Here is a 22,051-nt window from a genome sequence, read left to right on the forward strand (position 1 = left end):
ACTGTAAAGGTATTCCAGCAGGCTCAGACTTTGATTCTGGCTGGGTGTGGCAGCACCTTCACAGAGGGAGATGCCAACCAGGGATCCTGGTCAAGACTCTGGAACCAGTCTGCAAGCAGACTTAGTGGTTAGAGCATGGCCGACTCTGGCTTCATCCAGGCACCCATGGAGGAGCCCCATGACCTCACCACACCCTCAGACTCTACCCCAGGACCCTCACCAGCTGGGGGCAGCACCGCGCTCAAACCCAAGCTCTGTCTTCAGACTCCAACCTGGACTCCGAGACGAATTTCATCTGCCCAGACAAAAACAACAGAAAACCTCAGTCTTCAGGTCTCCACCAAATAGTACCCAGACAATCAATGGCTGCCTCTCTTTGTGCTCTACCTTGCAGGGGCGCCACAAATGTGATGCCACCTATCTATCCTTGATTGTCTGTCTGTAAAGTGGACACATGAGGGTGCCCTTCCAAGGGGGCTTTTGAGAGGATCCAATGAGATGAATGTCCAAAAACTGAACCAGAGGCTCTTTCCTACCAGATGTGGAACCTTCACTGACCCCATTGCTCTAGTCCCTGTTGCCTGGCATCCCACCCTGCCAGGAGGACCAGGACCCAAGACCACTCCAGTGTGTGGAGAAGCCCAGCTCCTCCTCAGAAGGAAAGCAGGGGTGGGCTTGGAAACACTGCTTCCTCCAGAGGGGCACTTCTGCTGTTTCTAACCCATGTCTCAGCAAGGAACAGCCCCTTCATCAGGAACAAAATGGGGAGCAAGGGGTTAAGTCACAAGCCACACAGGTGCTTGACCTAACACTTAAGATTAGATCTCCATCCAGCCTATCTGCTATCATAGACCACTCTGCCAGTCACTTCAGCAATAAGGGAGACAGAAGAGATGTCTCCAGGCCCCCAGAACCCCCTCAACCCCTTAGATTCTCAGGACAAAAGGTCCTTCTTCCTCTCCAGGGACACCGAACCTGGGAAGGAAGCAGCTTCCCCAACTGAAGTTCCACTTACTTAGGATGTTCTTGATGATGACACCAACCTGGGATTCAATCACCAGGTGAAGCAAGGGGCACGCCTGAGGGGGTGAGGAGAGGAGGGTAGGTGAGTGTCCACTGGGCACACATGGAGACGCCCCTTCCATGGTCTCTCAGGGCCTTTGATCTTTAGGACTCAAGAGCAACAGGAACTTAGAAACCCCACATCTGAGAAAAAAGGCTACTGGGACCCAATAAACCCAGCACAACAGAAGCCAGGGAGCTTGGAATATGCAATTCCCACATCCCTGCAAGGTTTATTTCTATCCTTCATAGAAAAGCAAAGCTTCCTTTAAAAAGTTTAGGGTTCTAGGGAACGTATAAGTAATTGGGCGGAGATGGAGCGATAGCACAGCGGTAGGGCATTCGCCTTACAAGCGGCCAGCATGGCCGACCCGAGTTCGATTCCTCCGCCCCTCTCGGAGAGCCCGGCAAGCTACCGAGAGTATTCGATATGCCAAACACAGTAACAACAAAGTCTCCAATGGAGACGTTACTGGGCCCGCTCGAGCAAATCGACGATCAACGGGAGGGCCTTTACCTCGAGCAAAGTAATTGAAGTTATGTTAACAAAGGAGAATATTAACTATAAAGGCTAAAAAATGAAATGCGTGAATATGGTAGATGCTTCAGCTTGGCTTCCAGAAAGTTGACTAAAGGTCAGACCCCGTCCAGACTGAGCCAAAATGAATGTGGCTTCCCATTGACAGTCTTCAGAGGGAAAGTGGTCAGAGAGGCAGCCACCCTATCAAGACCCCGTCTGTGTCTGAACCTCAGGAAGGGGGACTCACAGCTTTCTCTATCACAAAGCTCACGATCTTCTTGAGGGAGAGCATAGAGTCCGCCTGGCGGTTGAGTGCAGGGGCCTTGCTGGAAGAGAGAGAGAACAGGGTGAGCTACCAGCAGCTACAACTCTTATATCAGTGCTGGGCCACAGAGACCCCTTGAAAAGACATAGCCTCTTGCAGGGATCATCATAGAGCCCCGCATCTAAGGGGAGTGGGCTGACTCAGCCCGTTCCGACAAGACTCCCATCAAAACTCCCACTTGTCCCAACAAGACAATCCATTCTTCCAGGCACTGTTCATTTCTAGCACTTCCACAGGTGCCAGTGCCCAGCTCAGCTGGGGCTCCAGAGATGAACCAAGCACAGGCACCTCCAAAATGGAACCCAAACACTAGCACACCTTGCTGAGATGCACTCCTCCTGGGTACTGTTTATCATCACCCCTACCCACTAGTCCCATAAGAGAGGACTTTGATGCCCCAGTCTCCTCAGTGCACTGCTCTGCCCAACACTTCTCAAAGTCTGGCCTGTCCCTGGAGGCCCCTTTAGCATATGGACTCAGTGCTCCTCCGGAGCCTTTCTCTGGACCATAAGCTGCAGGAGTGCAGGGGATGAGTTCGTTGCTACCGATAGTTTCTCCTGTGCTAGAGTCAGTTCTCAGTTAACAGAGGCACTGGACATTTAGGATAAAGAATGTGTGACATTGACATACAATGAAATCTAAAATGATACCCCATGCCATGGATAGGAATGGTCCTATACAACAGAACAGACTGAGCATATATCTTGTGAGAAAGAAAAGGCATTGGAGTAAGTCAAAGGTGTGTGATCACAGAAAGAGGGGCCAGTGGGTGGAGCAAGGCCAGAGAGAGCTAAAATAATCAGAGTCTAAGGAGGCAAAATGGAAATGAGGACAGGGAGGATTGGAGAACAGAATAGGAATGCATCTGCTCAGGTGGACAGGAGTCCCCAAAAGGCAGGAGGACTCCCTCAAACTTGCCCCACTCTCCAGAGGGTCCAGTCCTCTGCACATCTGGATCACCCATTGTTGCTAGGATGTTGGCAGTGAGATTTCTTGGTAGGTAGGTTGGAGCAACCTGTGTCCTCACCTTTAGGAGCAGGACAGAAGCCGATGCTTTGGAGCTGAGGGTTACAGAGTAAGGCCTTGCATCCTGCAAAGTCAGTTCAACCCTCCATTTCCAGACCTTTTCTCCTCCACTGGTCATGACCAGGACTGCCCTCTCCTATTCCACTCTTTTCCAGGGTGAATCCTGCCCTATCAAACACACTCGTCAGGATTTACATTTTATAGATGAACAAGGACCAATATTTTCAAACAAGTTTTCAATATTTCACTTTGGGATTTTTCCAGTGGGTGGAGGACAATTTGAGAATGAACTGAAATTAGAGCCCTGGAGAAATATCTTGTTCTCCTCTTCCCTTCTATCAACTAGAGGAGAAGGGGAATTCAATTTATTACCATTATTCTTACTTTTGCGTTGCTTGAACTTCAAAAATATATGAAACAGGACTTGGGAGATCTCAAAGGGCTGACCCAAGCTTTCTGGGGCAGGAGTCTAGGGTTCAATCCCAACATGAAACGGTCACCTGACCACCTCTGGAGCAACTCCAAGAACTGGGAGCAGGGAGCAGTCCCCAGGACCACCACATGTGGCCCTCAATACAAAACTATGACATGAACACCAGGAGTGCTGGAATTTTGAAATCTACCAAATCTGCCATTAGAGCTCAACAGCCTGTTCTGAGTCATGGGAAGATCAAAACAGAGGCCAGAGAAGACATGTCAAAATGATTATTGAGTACTTAGTGTGGAGCCATTCGTAGTCTCATCTGACAAGCTTAATAGTCTGTATTACTGTCAAAGCCAGTTCCTAGGGGCAACTGAGGGTCAGTGGCCACGTTTATGAAAAAGTCTCACATTAGTATTACAGCTGTTACTGAAACCAAGGTCGGTCTGACTCGAGTCTAATTCATTTTCTCCACATGGTACAACTTTCCAGATACAGAAATGAGGCTGACATTCAGATGCCCTGCTATCTGATGAATGGGCCTTACCCATCAATCAGGATGAGCTTGACGCTGGCTGGGTCACTCCTGCATTTTCCTTGCACCACTGTGGGGTATTCAGACTCGGTATCTTCCACTGTGACAGAACTCAGAAGGTCCAGGTAAACCTCCAAGTTAGCCAACCTTCCAACAAAAGGCCTGAAAAAAAAGATTTCTGGTGAGCAGAAGGCTAGAAGGTCTATAAGGTCCCACTTGCTTCTTCCCATGGCTGCCTCATCTCCCAGAGGTCCATGAGTCACACCAGCAGTGTTCAATTGTTGGGGGAGGAGCATACTGACACTGTGGGCTGCGTCTCCTTGCCAGGAAGTTCAGATTCATGTCAACTTCTAGAACTTCAGCCCAATAACTAAAAAGGTAAAGGTAAAGGTAAAGGCCCTCCCATTGATCATCGATTTGCTCGAGCGGGCCCAGTAACGTCTCCATTGGAGACTTTGTTGTTACTGTGTTTGGCATATCGAATACTTCACGGGGAGCTTGCCAGGCTCTGCCGTGCAGGCAAGATACTCTCGGTAGCTTGCCGGGCTCTCCGAGAGGGGCGGAGAAAGAACTCGGGTCAGCCATGTTGGCTGCGTGCAAGGCAAACGCCCTACTGCTGTGCTATCGCTCCAGCCCAATAACTAAAATGATGTAAATTAATGATGGAGCACAAAGGATGCTTGGAGTACTTTAAAAAGAGTTTTAGGCAAAACATTAGATAGAGATTACAGAAACACCATGAGGAAAATGTATTATTATTATTAATAATAATTCCTATCTTTAAATGATCAAGCCATGTGGTACAGCATTGGGTAACAGTCTCTAGGTCTCTTAACTGAAGAACGAAGGTGACATATTATGTTAATCATTGATAAAGATAGTATGGCTCCTGCTCATTTTCCTAACTCTCATAAAGGACTTTCAAGTTACATTTTTCACATATGCTGTTTATGTGTGTACTACCATGCTGTATAAAAGTACCTATATGGATCTAGAACACCTCTACTCCTTAGAGGGAGTCTCAGGAAACAAAAGAATTCCTGAGGCAAATACCAGAGTAAAATTTGCTCATGTTCTCTCAATTCTTCATACTTTATTTAGAACACAGAATTCCTTTTAAAGAGTCTTGGCTATGGCCTGAAGTGCTGAGAACATGTTAGTGGTAAAGGTTTGTGGCTAGAAAAGTAACCGGTGATTCATGAGGCTGAGGACCAGAGTTTGTAAGCAGTGTGTGAGAATTCGCTTGGAGCCCCTCAGCAGGACACATTCCCTTTCCCAGACCCCAGAATGGAAACGCAAACTCACAGGGCCACGGTGACATTAGCTGTGACGGGGAACCTCAGGTCGATGATGTTGTCCTTAGGGTTCACTTCCAGCTTCACATCCAGGATTTGGACGCCAGTGAGTTGCGCTCTGTGCAAATCCCACAGTTGATGGGTGTGGAGAGAGGTCAACAGGATGAGTGCAGGCTTTGCCTGCAGGAGGCCCCAGTTTACTCCCCAGCAATGCATGGTCCACCCAACACTGCCAGAAGTTGTCCCTGAGCATCGAGTGGGGAACCCTGGGGACCATTGGCTGGAGCCCCCAAACCAAAGCAAAGCAAACTATATAATGGAGTGTGCTCTATGCCTGAGCTTTGGTTTTCTCTCTCGTGGGTTTGGGAGAGAATAAATCTTACTCTCCTTAGCTGTAATGGAGAAGAAACATCTGAGTCCCTGGGAAAGGAACTCAAGCACCAGCAAACTGGTGTTGATGGCATTGAAAAGAAACTTCACATGGAAGGTAAAATGACACAGTGTGAGCACTCAATCCATGAGGCCCCCCACCTACACCCCACCTCTGATTTACTCAGGCCACGGGCATCTGTCTTACACTCTCTGGTCTTGGTGAGGAGAGACCACCTTAATTCACTGCAGTCTTTGAATTCCCTCACTGCCCCACATATGGAGTCCCATACCAACTCACCCCAGAGCTCCGACATCAGAGATGACACTGCCCAAAAAGCTCTTGGTTCCCTGGACAGTACTTGTGATCCCTTTCCAAACACTGGATTTCTGAATTTTGTTCAACTCAGCCTTCAGTGTCTGAGTAAGAGCTTGGGAAAACAATCTGCATTTAGTATTACAGACGAACCATGTGGGAATCAGCAAACTCAGGCTTCATTGCTCTCAATGAGCTATTACCACCAGTTTGAAACAGGAGGTAAAGTGCCACAAGAGAATAAACTCTGACATGGAAAATCTAGAATCGAGGTATTGCTCATGCTCTTGGAAAAACAAAGCTAATTACTACAGTGACAGTTCTATTAATGCATTAATTCATATGGGAGCAGGAAAATAGAACACTGGACTCTGAGGTCTTCAATGAAAAGAAGAATTAGAATGACTGACATGGCAGATGACACATATGCAGGAGAAAGCCTCTGGATGTTGAAAAGCAGTTGATTTGAGAAACAAGACAGTCACTGAATAAAAGAACAACAGAAAAAAAATGTTTTCCCATAGGTGGTGTGCACTGTGGACCTGCACCCTGACTATTTCTATTTAATGGACAGTATCATGATGTGAAAGAAGAAGCCAGAACCCCAAAAATCATATCTGGTCTCAGTAGATGACCGAGGATTTTCTGTATCTGAGCTCAGTTTCCCTGGTGGTGAAATTAGACGATAAATCCTTTACGTATCTTTGAAGAGCCTAAGTCTTGCCTAAGGTTTTCAAGGTATGTATGTACAAGTTTCTACTATAAATAATATTTCTTCATAGGATGACAATGTTTCCAGAAAATGAGAGTCAAATATTTTAATAAATCAAAACAGGGGATAAAGAGATAGTTCATGGATTAGGGTCCTTGAAACATGTGGCTAGTGCTAGAAAGATCCTCAGACCCACATATAGGTCCCTGAAAACTCCCAGAATTAATCCCTGAGCACTGTTTGGTATGTCCTCCATCATCACCCCTGCCCCAAAGATATTAGTATTTAAAAGGGTGTCAGAATAAATATTTAATTCTGACACCCTTAATTCAGCAGATTTAGGGGTGAGGAAGCTAGCACTCTTAGGCTACTGGGCAAGTTTTCATCTGAGGCCCTATCCTTTATCTCTTCTCCACATGGAGTCCCAGCATCTCTTGAAGCAACCCTCAGGCAAAAGTCAGGGAGTAGGGCCTGAGCACTTCCAGATGCAACTGCACCCTACCAAAAGGGGAAAAAAAGCAGGGTAAGCTGTAAAACTTCCTTGGCCTGTTAGTACTAATTTTAATTTGCAATTAGTTAAATAATATACCGTAACTGTCCTCCTGTTGTTCATTGATTTGCTCGAGCAGGCCCAGTAACATCTCCATTGTGGACTTGACTGTGTTTGGCATATCAAATATGTCACGGGGAGCTTGCCAGGCTTTTCCATGCGGGCGAGATACTCTCTGTAGCTTGCCAGACTCTCTGAGAGGGGCAGAGGAATTGAACCCCAGTCAGTGGGGTCAGCCACGTGCAAGGCAAACGCCCTACCGCTGTGCTATCGCTCCAGGCCCGAATACATCAAAGTGAAAATCAAACTGCAACATAAGAATATGCAAAAAATATAACAATTTCATAAGGAGCAAAGAACTAGCAAAAAAGCCAGAGCACTTGCTTTGCTGAAGGAGGTTGGGGTTAGATGCCAGGCCTCAATGGACCCTTGAGCACCTCCAAGAATGACCCCCATTCCACTGATCTGGACATAATTTCTAAGAACCACTGAGTGTTATTGAAAAATAGTAACAATGCTTCATTAAAAACATACAAGAAGCTAATAGATGTTTATTTTTATAAAAATACAGTGAGTTCTGTCACTGCTAGAAAAATATGAAGTGAAATGAGTTACAATCTTTCATTAATAAGATTACAGAACATTTAAATTACCATAGTGATATTTTTGAGGAAGTGATACTTTAAAGGCACTGTCCCAGACTTTGGCAAAAATGTGGACTTAGTGTACTATTTATAAGCATCTACCAGAATTAAAAATGTGCATTCCTCAGAGAGCTAGGACAAGAGGAAGTCACTTGCTTGCCTTGTGTGCCAATGTCTCCATTGCAGCCTTGGTTTGAATCCCAGGTAACACACCTGGTCTTTGAGACCTGCCAAGATCACTCCTAAATATGGAGCCAGGAGTAGTCTCCAAGCTTGCTGGCTGTGACCCAAAAGCCACACATACAAAATTTTTTAAGGTTCTCATTGAAACTTTAAAATCCTAGAATTTCAAAAATTTTAGAAATTCATCCTACACACATATTGAGAAATATTATCATCCTATAATGTTAAAGGATGTTCAGTAATCATTGATTATTTCAGGAATATATGAACCAGGAATTCAAACTACCCAGAAACACATAATCAGGACTTCAAACTACCTTTTAAGACCACCCGGGGAGTGTATAGCAACGAGGCAGAGGGATTGGGAACTGGAGTTAGCCAGCCCTGAGGGGTTTACTTACATCCAAGTCCTTCCTGAACTTGTCCAAGTTCCACATTTTCCAGCACTCCAGTCTTCTCTGGAAAAAGACAGGTTTAGCATTAAATGATATTTGTTGCTCATTGCTCATTTCAGAGGAATAAGTGAATGAAGCAGGATTTCAAACAACTTTGTAGCACCCCCTGGAAAAGGCTATAGCAATGCAAGGTTAGAGTTGAGGAGACTGGCACTTAGGAACCAGCCATGAAGGGTTAACTTACGTTCCAATGCACCACTAAGTCCTTCCTGAACAAAGTCTTGATGCTGAATTCCCACAAGTTGAGACTGGGAGGTTCTGGCCAGCAAGCCACACAAGAGAACCAATTTCCACATCTTATCCTAGGAAAAGGGATCTAGAATAAGCACCTGTCACTCTTCCCCTGAACATTCCTTCCATCTAGATGGCTGTGATGATCACCTACTTTACAAACACCCAGCCCAGGGTTGAGAGCTGGAAGCCAGTCTGCCCAGAGAAACAGAGCTAAGACTGAAGTTGTGATTTGGAGACTGCACCTGATGCCGAGTCTGTCCAGGAAGGGGCCTGGGGCCCACTGGCTTCTCCACCTACAACTTTCTTCTTATTCACGTTCCCACCCAGGCCCTTCTCAAGGACTCTCCTACTTCAGTGGGGCACCAGGTGCTCTAAAAGCCCACTCCAGACCCTTCCCCAGAGTCTAGTTTGGGGGGAACCCCACCGCCCATCTTGCTGCCTTTGTTCTCCTAGGGAATCTTAAATTCATGATATCTTTTGGGGAATTTGTCTTCCTCTCCAGGCTGGGAACTCCTCAGAGGGACCCCATGATATCTCCCTGCTGAAATTCAACACCCCAGTACATAGCCTGTACACCGTGCAACAGAGAAGCAAGCACTGAACATAGTTATGAATATGAATTATGCACCATGCCCTTCTCTCTCATGCCCATTGGCACTTGTAGCAGATTTATCACCTGATTTTCTATCTTCAAAATTACAGTTAACTCAGTGGCAACATCTCTCTGCTTCTTGACCACAAAGTTTGCTGCAGACCAGCATATGAGGAGACATCAGGGATCAACTTACCACTCACAGGTCAGGAGGAGGATGCTAAGGAAGCCTTGCTCCACTGCACAGTCTCTGTGAATCAGCCTGGTGGAGGAGGCCCTTTTATGACAGAAAAGCAATGGGAGTGCCCCCAGGGACTTAAGCCCTGGTTCCTGGATGACACAAGGACACTCCTAAGAAAATAATCCCAGGATGAGCAAAGATGTTTCCAAACCTAAGGCCACCCGGATATTTAGGTTGAAATTGATGGACATGGAGAAGACTCTGCCAAAACTAAACCCTGGTATCCTTGGAGTGTCCAGGACAGTGACCTTTGGATGGGCTCTGGATCAAATAATGGGAGACTATTTCCAGAGGGAAGATCCATAGCGATCACGGGGCCCATTCTGTCATCACTTGGAAGCGGGGGCTCAGAGATGGCAAACAACCTGTGCAAAGCCACGCAGTTGGACAATAAGGAGCAAGGACGTGACCTCTAGTGGACTCGGGTTGGCTACAGGAAAATCGCCAACTCTCCTCTGAGGCCTCGGGGCTCCCCGCAGAATCTCTCCCATGAAGCCAGCCTCAGTACAGGTGTTTCAATGATTTAGGGAGTTAACCCAATGGCAGCAGCCTAATACGCCCCAAAGGCTGCTTGTCCCATCTGGTTGAAGAAAGGTCCTCCTGAGAGTGAATCAAACCTCAATGTCTCCATCCATCCTGGTGACAGTGACATCCATAGTTCATGTGAGTCTCAGACCAGGATCCACCTCCTGATCACCCTCTACCACTGTCCCGAGTTTACAGGCAGGAGAGGACTCTCTCCACTCAAGTCTCCCCCTGGACTCAGGAAGTCTGTCATCTGCTCACTCACTTCTGCCCCAGCTCCCGACCCACCATCTCTCCCCCAGCCCCATTCTTCCTCCATTCCAGGCTAATGTCACACAAGAATGCCAACCTCTTCCCAGCCTTTGGCCCTACTTGGACTATTCCACACTCTCTCCCCTGCTGTCTCTGTCTGGCCATGTCACTTCCTTATTCCTTCCCTGACTACTCATTGAGGGAGTCTTCCAGACCTCCTAGGCTCCACGCTAGTTCTCTAATAGTAAACCATCCCAATATCATTTTCTTACACATTCTATTCAACTTGTTTCAACCTTTGTTCTGAGTCTTCTTTTGTGGACCCTCAAAAACCTGACTTATCTCCAGAATGTTCAAATGTTCCTTTTCTGGTTTGTCAAAAAACCCAGTCGTCAGCTGAGAAAGCAGTAGGTCCTCATCACTAGAAATGCCTGGAATTGAACTCAGTGACCAGTGACTACTCAGTGTGTGGCTTGGAGGGGCTGTAAGAATGATTCTAAGCTGCCTGATCTGGTGTTCATAGAGTATGATTGCTCTCCTAAAAGAATAAGAGTATAACATATATTATATATATGTGTGTGTATGTGTGTATATGTGTATATATATATACATATATATACATATATGGAGCGATAGCACAGCAGGTAGGGCGTTTGCCTTGCATGCAACTGGCTGACCCAGGTTTGATTCCACCGCCACTCTTGGAGAGCCCAGCAAGCTACTGAGAGTATTCGATATGCCAAAAACAGTAACAAGTCTCACAAGGGAGACATTACTGGGCCCACTCGAGCAATCGACAAACAATGGAAGGACAGTCCTCCTGTTGTTCGTCCATTTGCTTTAGCGGATGCAGTAACATCTCCATTGTGAGACTTGTTGCTGTGTTTGGCATATCAAATACGTCAAGTGTAGCTTGCCTGGCTTTGCCGTGCAGGCAAAATACTCTCAGTAGCTTGCTGGGCTCTCCGAGAGGGGCAGAGGAATCAAACCCAGCTCCTTGGGCCAGCAGCTTGCAAGGCAAACGCCCTACTGCCGTGCTATCACTCCAATATCTATATATCTATAGATATATAGATATATATTACATTTTCTATATCTCTCTCTATCTCTCTCTCTCTATATATATATTACATTTTCTCCTCTACTTTTCTTTCTCCCTGAGTCCATCTGGGAGATGGTTCCTTCAGACTTCCTACCTCTTTCTCCTCTCACTCTCCACACCTGCCCCTGCCCAGACCTTTGCCATGGCCTCCTGGAGCAGAGCCATGCTGAGGGCTACTTCTGAGCATGAACCACTGAAGGACAAGGCCAACGTCTCCCACTGCACCAGCTCACAGGCAATAGGAACTCAAAGTTCTGAAGATTCGTGAAGACAGCACAAAGGCCAGATGGTCATCTTAGGGCACTGTCCTCTCCTCAGTCCAAAGACCCTGCTTTCTCAGGAGCCACATTCTTACACTCCTCCAGCTGCAACCTGTGTGAGGTCAATGCTTCTCCACACACTTTCTGCTAAAACATTTGGAGGTACCCTAAATCCAATATAATCCAGGTTCAATCTACCATTCTGGGGAGAAACTATTGGATTATAGTTCTAAGCATTTTAAGAAGTAACATTGATTTTTCCTTGCTCCTCCCACAGGGAGCTTAGGTTTATTGAGTAACCCATGACAGTGTTCCCGAGGCACATCCAATCCATCAGGCAATCATAATCCTCTGTGTTTATCTTTAAACTCTCCTTTGTGCTTTTCTTCCCCTATCTGTTAATCACAAATATCTCCAAATCTACTCTAACCTGTAGGCCAATTCTTGTGAAGGTTCTGTATTTGTCTATGTGATTGAAATTTGCTTTTCTCTTTCCTTCATGTCCTTTACATAGTTTACTTTAGAGCACTGTCCTTTTTGAATACACACAGGAAAACAATGCTATGCATTTGTACTTTGGGAGTTAACTGACTCCAAATAATATTAAGTCCTGGGCATCTATCATATTTACTTGACTTAAGTTGCCTCAGTTTCCCTTACTTCCTCGGGGATCCTGGTGAGTGATTTGGATTTGGTTGGACTCAGGACAAGTTATAGCTACCCACATTGTAAAGGGATGGTTTAAGTGCCATGAGAATTCTAATAAGTTAAGAGTATAATCATGGAATAAACTCTGTCATGACCCAAAAAGATGTAACTGAATGCGGGGCCACCCCAGGTAGAAATAGGTTTTGTGCCTTGGTCTGTTTGATCCCCCCTGGTGGCTCCATGACCACCATCCTCCAGTGGCCATTGGACAGTCAGGTTTGGGCCCGCAGTGACAAGACATACCGGGCCTCACGGGTGGGGGTGAAGATGGCTCTTTCTTCCCCGCCCCAACAAGACCCCGAGTTGCTGCCCACGAATGGCCTCTCGTGCTCCTGATCAAGCTGCTTAATGGCCATGATCCCAGAGACTCAGAAACAAATCTCAGAACCCAGTGACTTTTGGCAGAAATGTGTCTGGTCCCCACAGTATGTTACCGGCACCGGGTCAACCCGGGGGGAAAGGGTGCTATCCCTCCACCTGCACCCTCTTGGTGGCTTGGTGGCTGCCATCCTCCAGAGGCCATTGGACAGTCAGGTTTGGGCCCCCAGTGATGAGACATGTGGGACCTCACGGGATAGTGGTGGAGCCAGCCCTTTCCTCCCCACCCCAACGAAACCCCGAGTTGCTGCCCACAAATGGCCTCTCTGGCTCCTGATCAAGCTGCTTAATGGCCATGATCCCAGAGACTCAGAAACAAATCTTGGAACCCAGCGGCTTTTGGCAGAAATGCATCTGGTCCCTGCAATAGATTAACGGTGCTGGGTTACCTCAGGTGGGAATAGGTTTTGTGCCTTGGCCTGCTCCCCCTTGGTGGTTTGGTGGCCGCCTCTGCCAGAGACCATTGGACAGTCAGGTTTGTTTGGGCCCACAGTGACGAGACATGCGGGGCCTCATGGGATAGCAGTAGAGCCGTCCCTTTCCTCCCCACCCCAACGAGAATGCGAGTCGCCGCCCACAAACGGCCTCTCTGGCTCCTGATCAAGCTGCTTAATGGCCATGATCCCAGAGACTCAGAAACAAATCTTGGAACCCAGCGGCTTTTGGCAGAAATGAGTCTGGTCCCTGCAGTAGGTTAACAGTTCTGGGCCACCCCAGGTTGGAATAGGTTTCATGCCTTGGCCTGTTCCCCCTGGCGGCTTGGTGACCACCATCCTCCAGAGGCCATTGGACAGTCAGATTTGGGCCTGCAGTGATGAGACACATGGGGTCTCACGTGATGGGGGTAGAACCGACCCTTTTCTCCCTGCCCCAAGGAGACCCTGGGTTGCCACCCACAAACAGCCTCTCTCCATCAAGCTGCTTAACGGCCATAATCCCAGAGACTCAGAAACAAATCTCTGAATCCAGCAGGTTTTGGCAGAAATCCCTCCAGATTTAATTGTTAAAATTTTCAGAATTCCAAAATTGTGTGGCCACCACTGTGGCCACGCAACATCATATGTTATTAATAATCAGCAATAGAAAACAAATTGTCTATGGTTGCCTTTTCGGAAGATCCAAATGTTGGGGTAAAATCCCAAATAATAATGGTGGGTCTGGTGTTGAAATATTGAATGTAATCAAATTAGAGAGAGAGAGTAATGTGGAAATCATCTGCCCCACAGGCAGGGGGAGGGTATGGGGTGGGGGTTATGCTGGGGTTTTTGGTGGTGGAAAATGGGCACTGGTGAAGGGATGGGTGTTTCATCATTGTATGACCGAGACTTAGACCCAAAAGCTTTGTAACTGCTCTCATGGTGATTCAATAAATAAATTTATAAAAAGGAAAAAAAATGTAAGGCCTAGTTCATGACCAATTTAGTCAGCCTAATCAATGGCTGAATAAATAGCAATACTCCTACATTTAAAAAAATAATAATAATAAACTGCTTTTCTGCCCAAATTTTGAAGTTTATTCACTTCCTATAGTAATACTAAATGCTCTTTTATTTATTCAACTTAATATTTCAAAATCTCTTTTTGATGAAATGTTCATATACAATTAGTAATAACGTAAGTGATGTTGACATTTCTGTAAAGACAACTTCTTTAATAAAATGTAATTTTTTAATCCCCCCCAAAAAAGATGTATCTGAAAGAAGACCCTGCTGGGGTTAGGAAAACTAACCTGATCTGAAAACTGTAGACCGTGGCCGTGGCGTCTACAGACCGTTTGCTCTCTAACTGTCTGAGGGATGTCTCTGTTCTCTCAAAGTCTAGGCAGCTGTGATCTGGGATAACAGGAACAGAGGTCGTTCTACCCTCCAGCGTCTGTCTGGGCTGGTGTCAGAGCAGCCACTCCTGGCACCTTCTCTGGCAGCCATCAGCTTGGCCATTTGCTGCCCTCACTCTGCTCTGTGATTGTTCCTGCTCTGTCTCCTTCTCTACTTGCTCATAGCCTAGAAATACTGCACTTTCTCTATTTCTCTGTCTCTCTCTATCTCTGTCTCTGTCTCTCTCTGTCACCGACTTTCTGTCTCTGTTTCTGTCTGTTTCTATCTCTTTCTCTGTCTGTCTCTGTATGTCTCTGTCTCTGTCTCTGCCTCTATCTCCTGCCCTCCATAGGCTCTGGGCTCATCTTTGTGGCCTGGAGCAACCGAGAGTGACAACCCCTTTTTCTGACTGCTCCCCTCTAGCCTGTTCACTCAGGGCTTCCTCCTCCCTCTGGATGGCTCATTCTCAAGGACCCCTACATTCTCGGGGAACTCTCTTTCATGGGCATGCAGCCCAAAACTAGTTCTGTGGGGAAGCATCTTTCTACAGACTGTCAAGCACTCAGAAATTCAAGTGATAGGGACTCACTCTTTTCTCTGAGTCTGGGCTGTGGGACCCTATTCTCATGGCCCAGCTGTTTTGCTCCAAAACAAGGACTCATTCCCATCCTGGTTTCCCAAAAATGTCATCAGGTGGTAGCCTCTTGCAACCAGAGGCCTAACTGCTCAGTGTGGGAGGAAATCGAATACATCTACTAAAGCCTTACAGAGACTCAGTGTCCTCATCTGCCAAATGGGGACAGGAATAGTGTGCCGGGGGCCGGGGCTCAGCATTCAGCAGTGGAGCACTTGTCTTCTTGTCTTGCTTTTTTTTTTTCTTTGCAAGATAATCTTCTCAAGTTCTGTGCAGCTATATTTATTTATTTATTTTAATGTATCATCACGAGGTACCATTACAGATTTACAAACTTTTGTGCTTACGTTTCAGTCATACAATAATCTAGTACCCATCCCTCCACCAGTGCCCATTCTCCACCACCAATAATCCCAGTGTCCCTCCCACAACCCCCTGCCTATGTGTCAAGCACATTTCCTTTTGCTCTCTCTCTCCTTTTGGGTGTTGTGGTTTGCAATACAGGTATTAAATGGCCATCATATTCTGTCTATGGTCTACTTTCAGTAGACATCTCCCATCCTGAGAGGCCCTGCATGTCACCCTCAGCACCATAAAACAGAAAAGAAACAATAAATGATTTCCTTGGCTCCGTCTACCCAAGAGCTGTCCAAATCAGCCCGATGAATCATTTCTGTCCCTTCACTTTATCAGACTGTCTCCAGCTCTCCCTTGGTTACTCTCACCCCTAGATTATAGGAATAACAAGGATAGAGAAGGAAAGAAATGAATTGGGGGAGTAGAAGACGGGGATGGGAGGTCACGGGCAGGGGTAGTGATCTTGGGCACATCCGTGATGTATAGGTGTGGAATTTGGATGTTTCTGGGCCACAGAACCAGCAACTATACAAGAATGATACCCAAATAACAACCAAATTTTAACATATGCCTGCTAAGGAATCAGCCTGGGGGTGGGAGGGAATCCGGGGATTGATGGAGGGAAGTTGATGCTGGTGCTAGGATTGTCCCTAGAACACTGTATGCCTGAAAATCTATTACGAACAATTATGGTGCCTAAATATAATAAGCTTTTTAAAAAACCTTTTTATTGAATCACTGTGAGATAGACCCTTACAAAGCTGATGATGACTGGATTTCAGTCATACAATATTCCAAAACCCACCCCTCTACCAGTGCACATTTCCCAGCACCAGTGACCCCAGGTTCCCAACCCCCCTCACCCCTCCCTCCCCTTCCTGCCTCTATGACAGGCACCTCTCTCTCTCTCTCTCTCTCTCTCTCTCTCTCTCTCTCTCTCTCTCTCTCTCTCTCCTCTCTCTGTATTTCAGCACTGTGGTTTGCATTATTGATACTGAAAGGTTATCAAGAATATCCCTTAACCTACTTTAAACACTCAGTTCTTGTCCAGCATAATCATACCCAGCTATTATTGTCATACTGGTCTCTTCTCTAACTACTTTTAGTACCACACACACACTGTGGTTATATGCAACCATTGACCAGTCCTCCTCACCCCTGTTTTTCCAGGCCATGAATATTAGTCTTCTACTATGTATATAGCACAGAGGATAGGGCATTTGCCTTGCACGCAGTCAGCCAACTGGGCTGACCCAGGTTCGATTCCTCCGCCTCTCTCGGAGAGCACAGCAAGCTACAGAGAATATCTCACCCGCACAGCAAAGCCTGGCAAGCTCCCCGTGACATAGTTGATATGCCAAACACAGTAACAAGTGTCACAATGGAGACGTTACTGAGTCTGCTCGAGCAAATCGATGAACAATGGGAGGACAGTGATAGTGACAGTGACTCTGTGTGTGTGTGTGTGTATGTATGTGTGTAAATATGTTGGGGCTGGACTGAGCTGTCAGAATAAGCACATCTAGACTGTACCACACAATGGGCAGAAACATAGGGACCCATGAAAATGGGCGAGATTTCTCGTGTGTCCTGACTCGTTTGGATAAAGCTGAACATCTTTTTCCTTTAAGTTGCCTTCAGTAAATAATTTCATAAATTTCATTATATTGAAAGAGTCAGTTTTTTCCTTTTCTCACAGAAGCCCAGCCTGATTTTTGACATATAGATTCAGGGCTCTGGCCCAGCCTAGTCTTTGGGATGCAACTTTAAGATGCTTGCCCAGTTTGTCTTTGGGATGTAGATTTCAGGTGCCAGCCCAGTCTTGTCTTTGGGATGCCGACTCAAAGAGCCCAAGAAAGGTTTCAGTTTCGGTTTTGTATCTCTTTCCTTAACCAAAATTTACTGGCCTGTGGACACAAGGAAACAACACCTGCTTGGCCTGCCTCAATGTTCTTGCTGTGACTTCTTTTGATGACATCACTGTATTGAGCCCTTTAGAGTGTGGGCAGTAGGATGGTAATAAAAGGAGATTTCGGTGCTCACTACCTTTGTCACAGATCAAAGAGAACCTGGACCCTCCGTGACATAAATTTCTCTTGCGTTCCTTGTCTCAGCACCTCTGACTGCATGAATATTCATGCAACAACATATGTACTTGTATAGCAAAAATGGCGAGGGGGTCTGTGGGCAAGGCTCAGTGACCAGGTGCTCCGGGGGCCACTGCCATGTTGGTACTGGGCGAGTACCAGTGACACTGCAATTCCATCAACTTGGACTTGAGCAGAGAGTGCCGGGGTGGCGGGGACTGGGGCCGGCCGGCGACGCCGGGGAGCAGGAGGAGGTGCACTACATCCCCATCCACGTGCTGGGCCTTGGTGCCTTCGGGGGAGGCCACACTGTACTGCCGCACCTAGGTAGCAGCCCTGGCCAGGGTTGGGGGCGACCCCGGCTTCCTGCACCACAGAGCTCCCCCACACACACCCAGTGCGCACCATCTGTGCCCTCGGGGAAACCTCGAGCACACTCCCCCCCACACACATCGCCCCCGCGCATGCACTCACGCACGCATTCACGTCCCAGGGCAGGGGCTTGGTGGACAGTCTGGCCACCGGTGCCCACCCTTCCTTCCCCCCTCGCTGCGTGGCTCCCTGAGGTCCAGGTGGGCAGCAGGGGAGCCCAGCGGCCGGCTGGCCCACGCTGCACCTGAAGCGGAGGTGTTGAGTTGCCACGGGCAAGTTGCTCCCCGTTTATCCAGTAGTGTGGAGGCGTTGGAAAGGGCTCGGCCTGGATTATTCCAGAAGACAATTTCCTCCTCTCGCCCGTGGCCCTTCCCTGCCCCTTCTCCTGGGATAAGCCCCAGGTCTGGCACGTTCCAGGCCCACTTCGCCTAAAAGCCTTTTATTCCGAAGCCTGGAGGGGCCTGATGTGAGTAGCTACACCTCCCATGGCATTTGCATACATGCAGGCCCTTTGAGGAGTTGCTCCGGAGAACTGACGCCCCTCCCCCCCCATTCAAATACCTTTTAAGGGACTCCTGAGAGATAGTACTTGGCTTGCACTGCAAGGCCAAGCCCCTGACCTGGGTTCCAACCCCTGGCACTGCAGGGCACCTCTGGGTGTGGTTTGCCAAACCACGAAACACAAAAGAATGTGTACTGATCCCAGGCCCCAGGGAATGGGGTCTGTGTGATCAAAAACAGTGTTCTGGGTTTGAGTCCTCCAAAGTTTGTTCTAGGAATCACCGTTTAATGAGGGTCTGATGGGGTTGATGGGGGAGAGCTGGTTGTTAAAGAGTATCACACAATGAGAAGATTGACTAAGTACCCTGGTGACTTGATGTGTAAGGAAATGAAGACATGTTTAAATGATTTGCCCATAGATTTGAAGTAAATCTTTGACTAGAGTGGAGTTTCACATTCCTCTTTCTCTAGTCTTTCGTAATGGTGTGGGGTCTGAGTACTGAGGTTGTTTTAAATTTTATTACACTGGGCTGGGGACGGAGCTCAGCTGTCATAAGTATATGTATCATATGCCTTGCATGTGGTAAAGGCCCTGTGTTCCATCCCTGGCACCCTTTCCCCCAGTTTTTTGTAGGGCTTTTACCTTGCTCGAGGCCGACCTGGCCAACCCAGGTTTGATTTCTCCTCCCTCTCGGAGAGCCTGGCAAGCTACTGAGAGTATCTCACTGGCACAGCAAAGCCTGGCAAGCTACCCGTGACTTATTCCATATGCCAAACACAGTAACAAGTTTCACAATGGAGATGTTTCTGGGCCCGTTCAAGCAAATCGATGAACAAAGGGAGGACAGTGATAGTGACAGTAAAGGTAAAGGCCCTCCCGTTGATCGTTGATTTGCTCGAGCGGGCCCAGTAAAGTCTCCATTGGAGACTTTGTTGTTACTGTGTCTGGCATATCGAATACTCTCGGTAACTTGTGTAAGGCGAATGCCCTACCGCTGTGCTATCACTCAAGGGGCTGGAGCGATAGCACAGCGGTGGGGTGTTCGCCTTACAAGCGGCCAACATGGCCGACCCGAGTTCGATTCCTCCGCCCCTCTCGGAGAGCCCGGCAAGCTACCGAGAGTATTCGATAGTGACAGTAATAGAAAAAATGAATGCAGTCGTTCTATATCTGTCCTCTCTTTCTGACTCATTTCACTCAGCATGATACTCTCCATGTCCATCCATATGCAATAATCTTTTAAATTAAAAAAAATAAACAATTTTAGACAAAGTTGTAGAGAGAACAGCAGCCCCAGATGGATGTTCGTGTTGATGTTAGTGGGCCCCACGTGTGACTGTGAGGCAGGGAGGAGACAGTCACTTTCTCCTTATCCATTTCTGCCACCCCCAGACCCAGAGTTCTGGAGTTCTTGTCTTGCCTCACAGAAAAGAATTTCGGGAGTTATCAAGCAGTGAAGTAGAACAGATTTTATTTGGAGGTTATTAAAGGTGAGGAAGGAGGGAGAGAGAGAGAGGAGAGAGACAGACGGAGACAGAGACAGAGACAGAGACACAGACAGAGATAGGGACAGAAACAGAGATAGAAGAGTGAGCTCAAAGGAGAACACAGGTTTCTGAGCAACTACTTGAGGTAAGGGTTGCTCTTTCCTCTACTTTCAGATGAGGAAGAAAAGCATGCAAGGTTAAGAGTGGAACTAGAGTCACATGCTTGCAGCCCTTACATGTTCCATGCTGCCTTCAAAGAGAAATAATAATCCTTACTGATCTGTACAACTGGAGCATCTGAGAGGCTGATTGTACAGCACCCTCGAAAGAGAGACTCGGGTTCTATTGCTCTCAGAGAACTACTTCCACCAGTTGGAAACATGAGATCTAGTGCCACAAGAGAATAAACTCTGACATGGAAAATTAGAAGCAAGGTGAATTCTTTTGCTTGTGCTCATGGCAAACAAAGCTAAGTAATACAATGACAGTTTTATTAATGTATTAATTCATACAGATGCAGGAAAGTAGAACACTGGACTATGAGGTCTGCAGTGAAATGAAGAATTAGAATGAATGACATGGCAGATGACACGTGTGCATGAGAAAACCTCTGGATGTGGAAAAGCAGTTGAAGTGAGAAACTAGACAATTTCTGCTTCCATGAACAGCATAAAATGTGTTTTACAATGGAAGGTGTACACTGTGGATCCACACCTTGACTATTCAATGGACAGTATCATGAAGTGAAAGGAGAAGCCAGACTCAAAACGATTATATCTGGTTTAACTAGATGACACAGGATATTCTATATCTGAACTCAGTTTTCCTGGTGCTGAAATTAGAGAATAAACCCTTTTTAAATCTTTGAAGAACCTAAGTCTTGCCTAAGTTTTGCAAGAGATATATATATATATATATATATATATATATATACAAGTTTAAACTATAAATAATATTTCTTCATAGGATGATAATGTTTCCAGGAAGTGAGAGTCACATTACTTTAATAAATCAAAACAGCAGCTAAAGAGATAGTTCAGGGGTTAGGGTGCTTGGAAACACATGGCTGGTGTGGGAAAGATCCTCAGACTTGCATATAAGTCCCTGAAAACCGCCAGAATTATTCCGCGAGCACTGTTAGGTATATCCCCCACCATTACCCCCCTCCAGAGAAATCATAACTTAAAAGGGTGTTGGATCAATATTAATTCAGCAGGTTTAGGGGTTGCAAAGCAAGAGCTCTTAGGCTAGTGGACAAGGTGTTCATGCGGGGTTCCTGGACTTTGTCCCTTCTCCCACAGGGAGTAGGGCTGAGCACTGCCGGGTGCAACTGCTCCCTACCAAAGGAAAAAAAGTCGGGGGAAGCTGTAAAACTTCCTATGCCTGTTAGGGCTAGTTTTCTTAATTTGCAGTGAGTTAATAATACACACCAAAGTGAAAACCAATCTGCAACATAAGAATATGTGAAGAATATGATTTCACATGGGCAAAGAACAAGTAAAAAGGATGGAAGTAGCGCTTGCTTTGAGGCAGGAGGTTGGTCACTTGAGCCTTTCTATGAGTGACCCCTGCCACTGATCTGGAAAAAAAAACTCTAAGCACCACTGAGTGTTACTGGAAAATAGTAATAATACTTCATTCAAAACATACACGTAGCTAAAGCTAATTTTTTATAAAAAATATACAGGGATTTATACAATGATCTAAAACTGTACCTCATGGTGTTTCACTAATAAAAATTTTTAAAAAAGAATCAGCATATACTATCACCAGATAATGTAACAGATATATATATAAGACAACATAAAGTATAATCATTTATAATTATAGATAAATTTAGAAAGAAACGGTTGTTCTTAGAAAAAAATAAAGCATTTGCAAATTTAAATATGGCGTCTGCCTTGCACGCAGCCAACATGGCCGACCCGAGTTCGATTCCTCCGCCCCTCTCGGAGAGCCCGGCAAGCTACCGAGAGTATTCGATATGCCAGACACAGTAACAACAAAGTCTCCAATGGAGACGTTACTGGGCCCGCTCGAGCAAATCGATGATCAACGGGAGGGCCTTTACTATATATATATATATATATATA

General features: G+C 46.5%; 1 protein-coding gene across 1 annotated transcript in view; it reads right to left on the reverse strand.

Annotated features, from left to right (window-relative positions):
• Positions 1–260: 260 nt before the first annotated feature.
• The window catches only part of BPIFA2 (BPI fold containing family A member 2), a 34,139-nt gene continuing 12,348 nt past the window's right edge, over positions 261–22,051 (reverse strand). Inside the window, exons 5-10 of the mRNA XM_056121548.1 lie at positions 14,435–14,537; positions 5,195–5,302; positions 3,902–4,051; positions 1,830–1,908; positions 1,016–1,079; positions 261–295 (exon numbers count right to left, since the gene is read on the reverse strand). Coding sequence (XP_055977523.1) covers positions 261–295; positions 1,016–1,079; positions 1,830–1,908; positions 3,902–4,051; positions 5,195–5,302; positions 14,435–14,537 — 539 coding nt within the window. The remainder of the gene's footprint in view (positions 296–1,015; positions 1,080–1,829; positions 1,909–3,901; positions 4,052–5,194; positions 5,303–14,434; positions 14,538–22,051) is intronic.

This window comes from Sorex fumeus, unplaced genomic scaffold, assembly GCF_029834395.1.
Source record: "Sorex fumeus unplaced genomic scaffold, SorFum_2.1 ptg000044l, whole genome shotgun sequence".
Lineage (NCBI taxonomy): Eukaryota > Metazoa > Chordata > Mammalia > Eulipotyphla > Soricidae > Sorex > Sorex fumeus.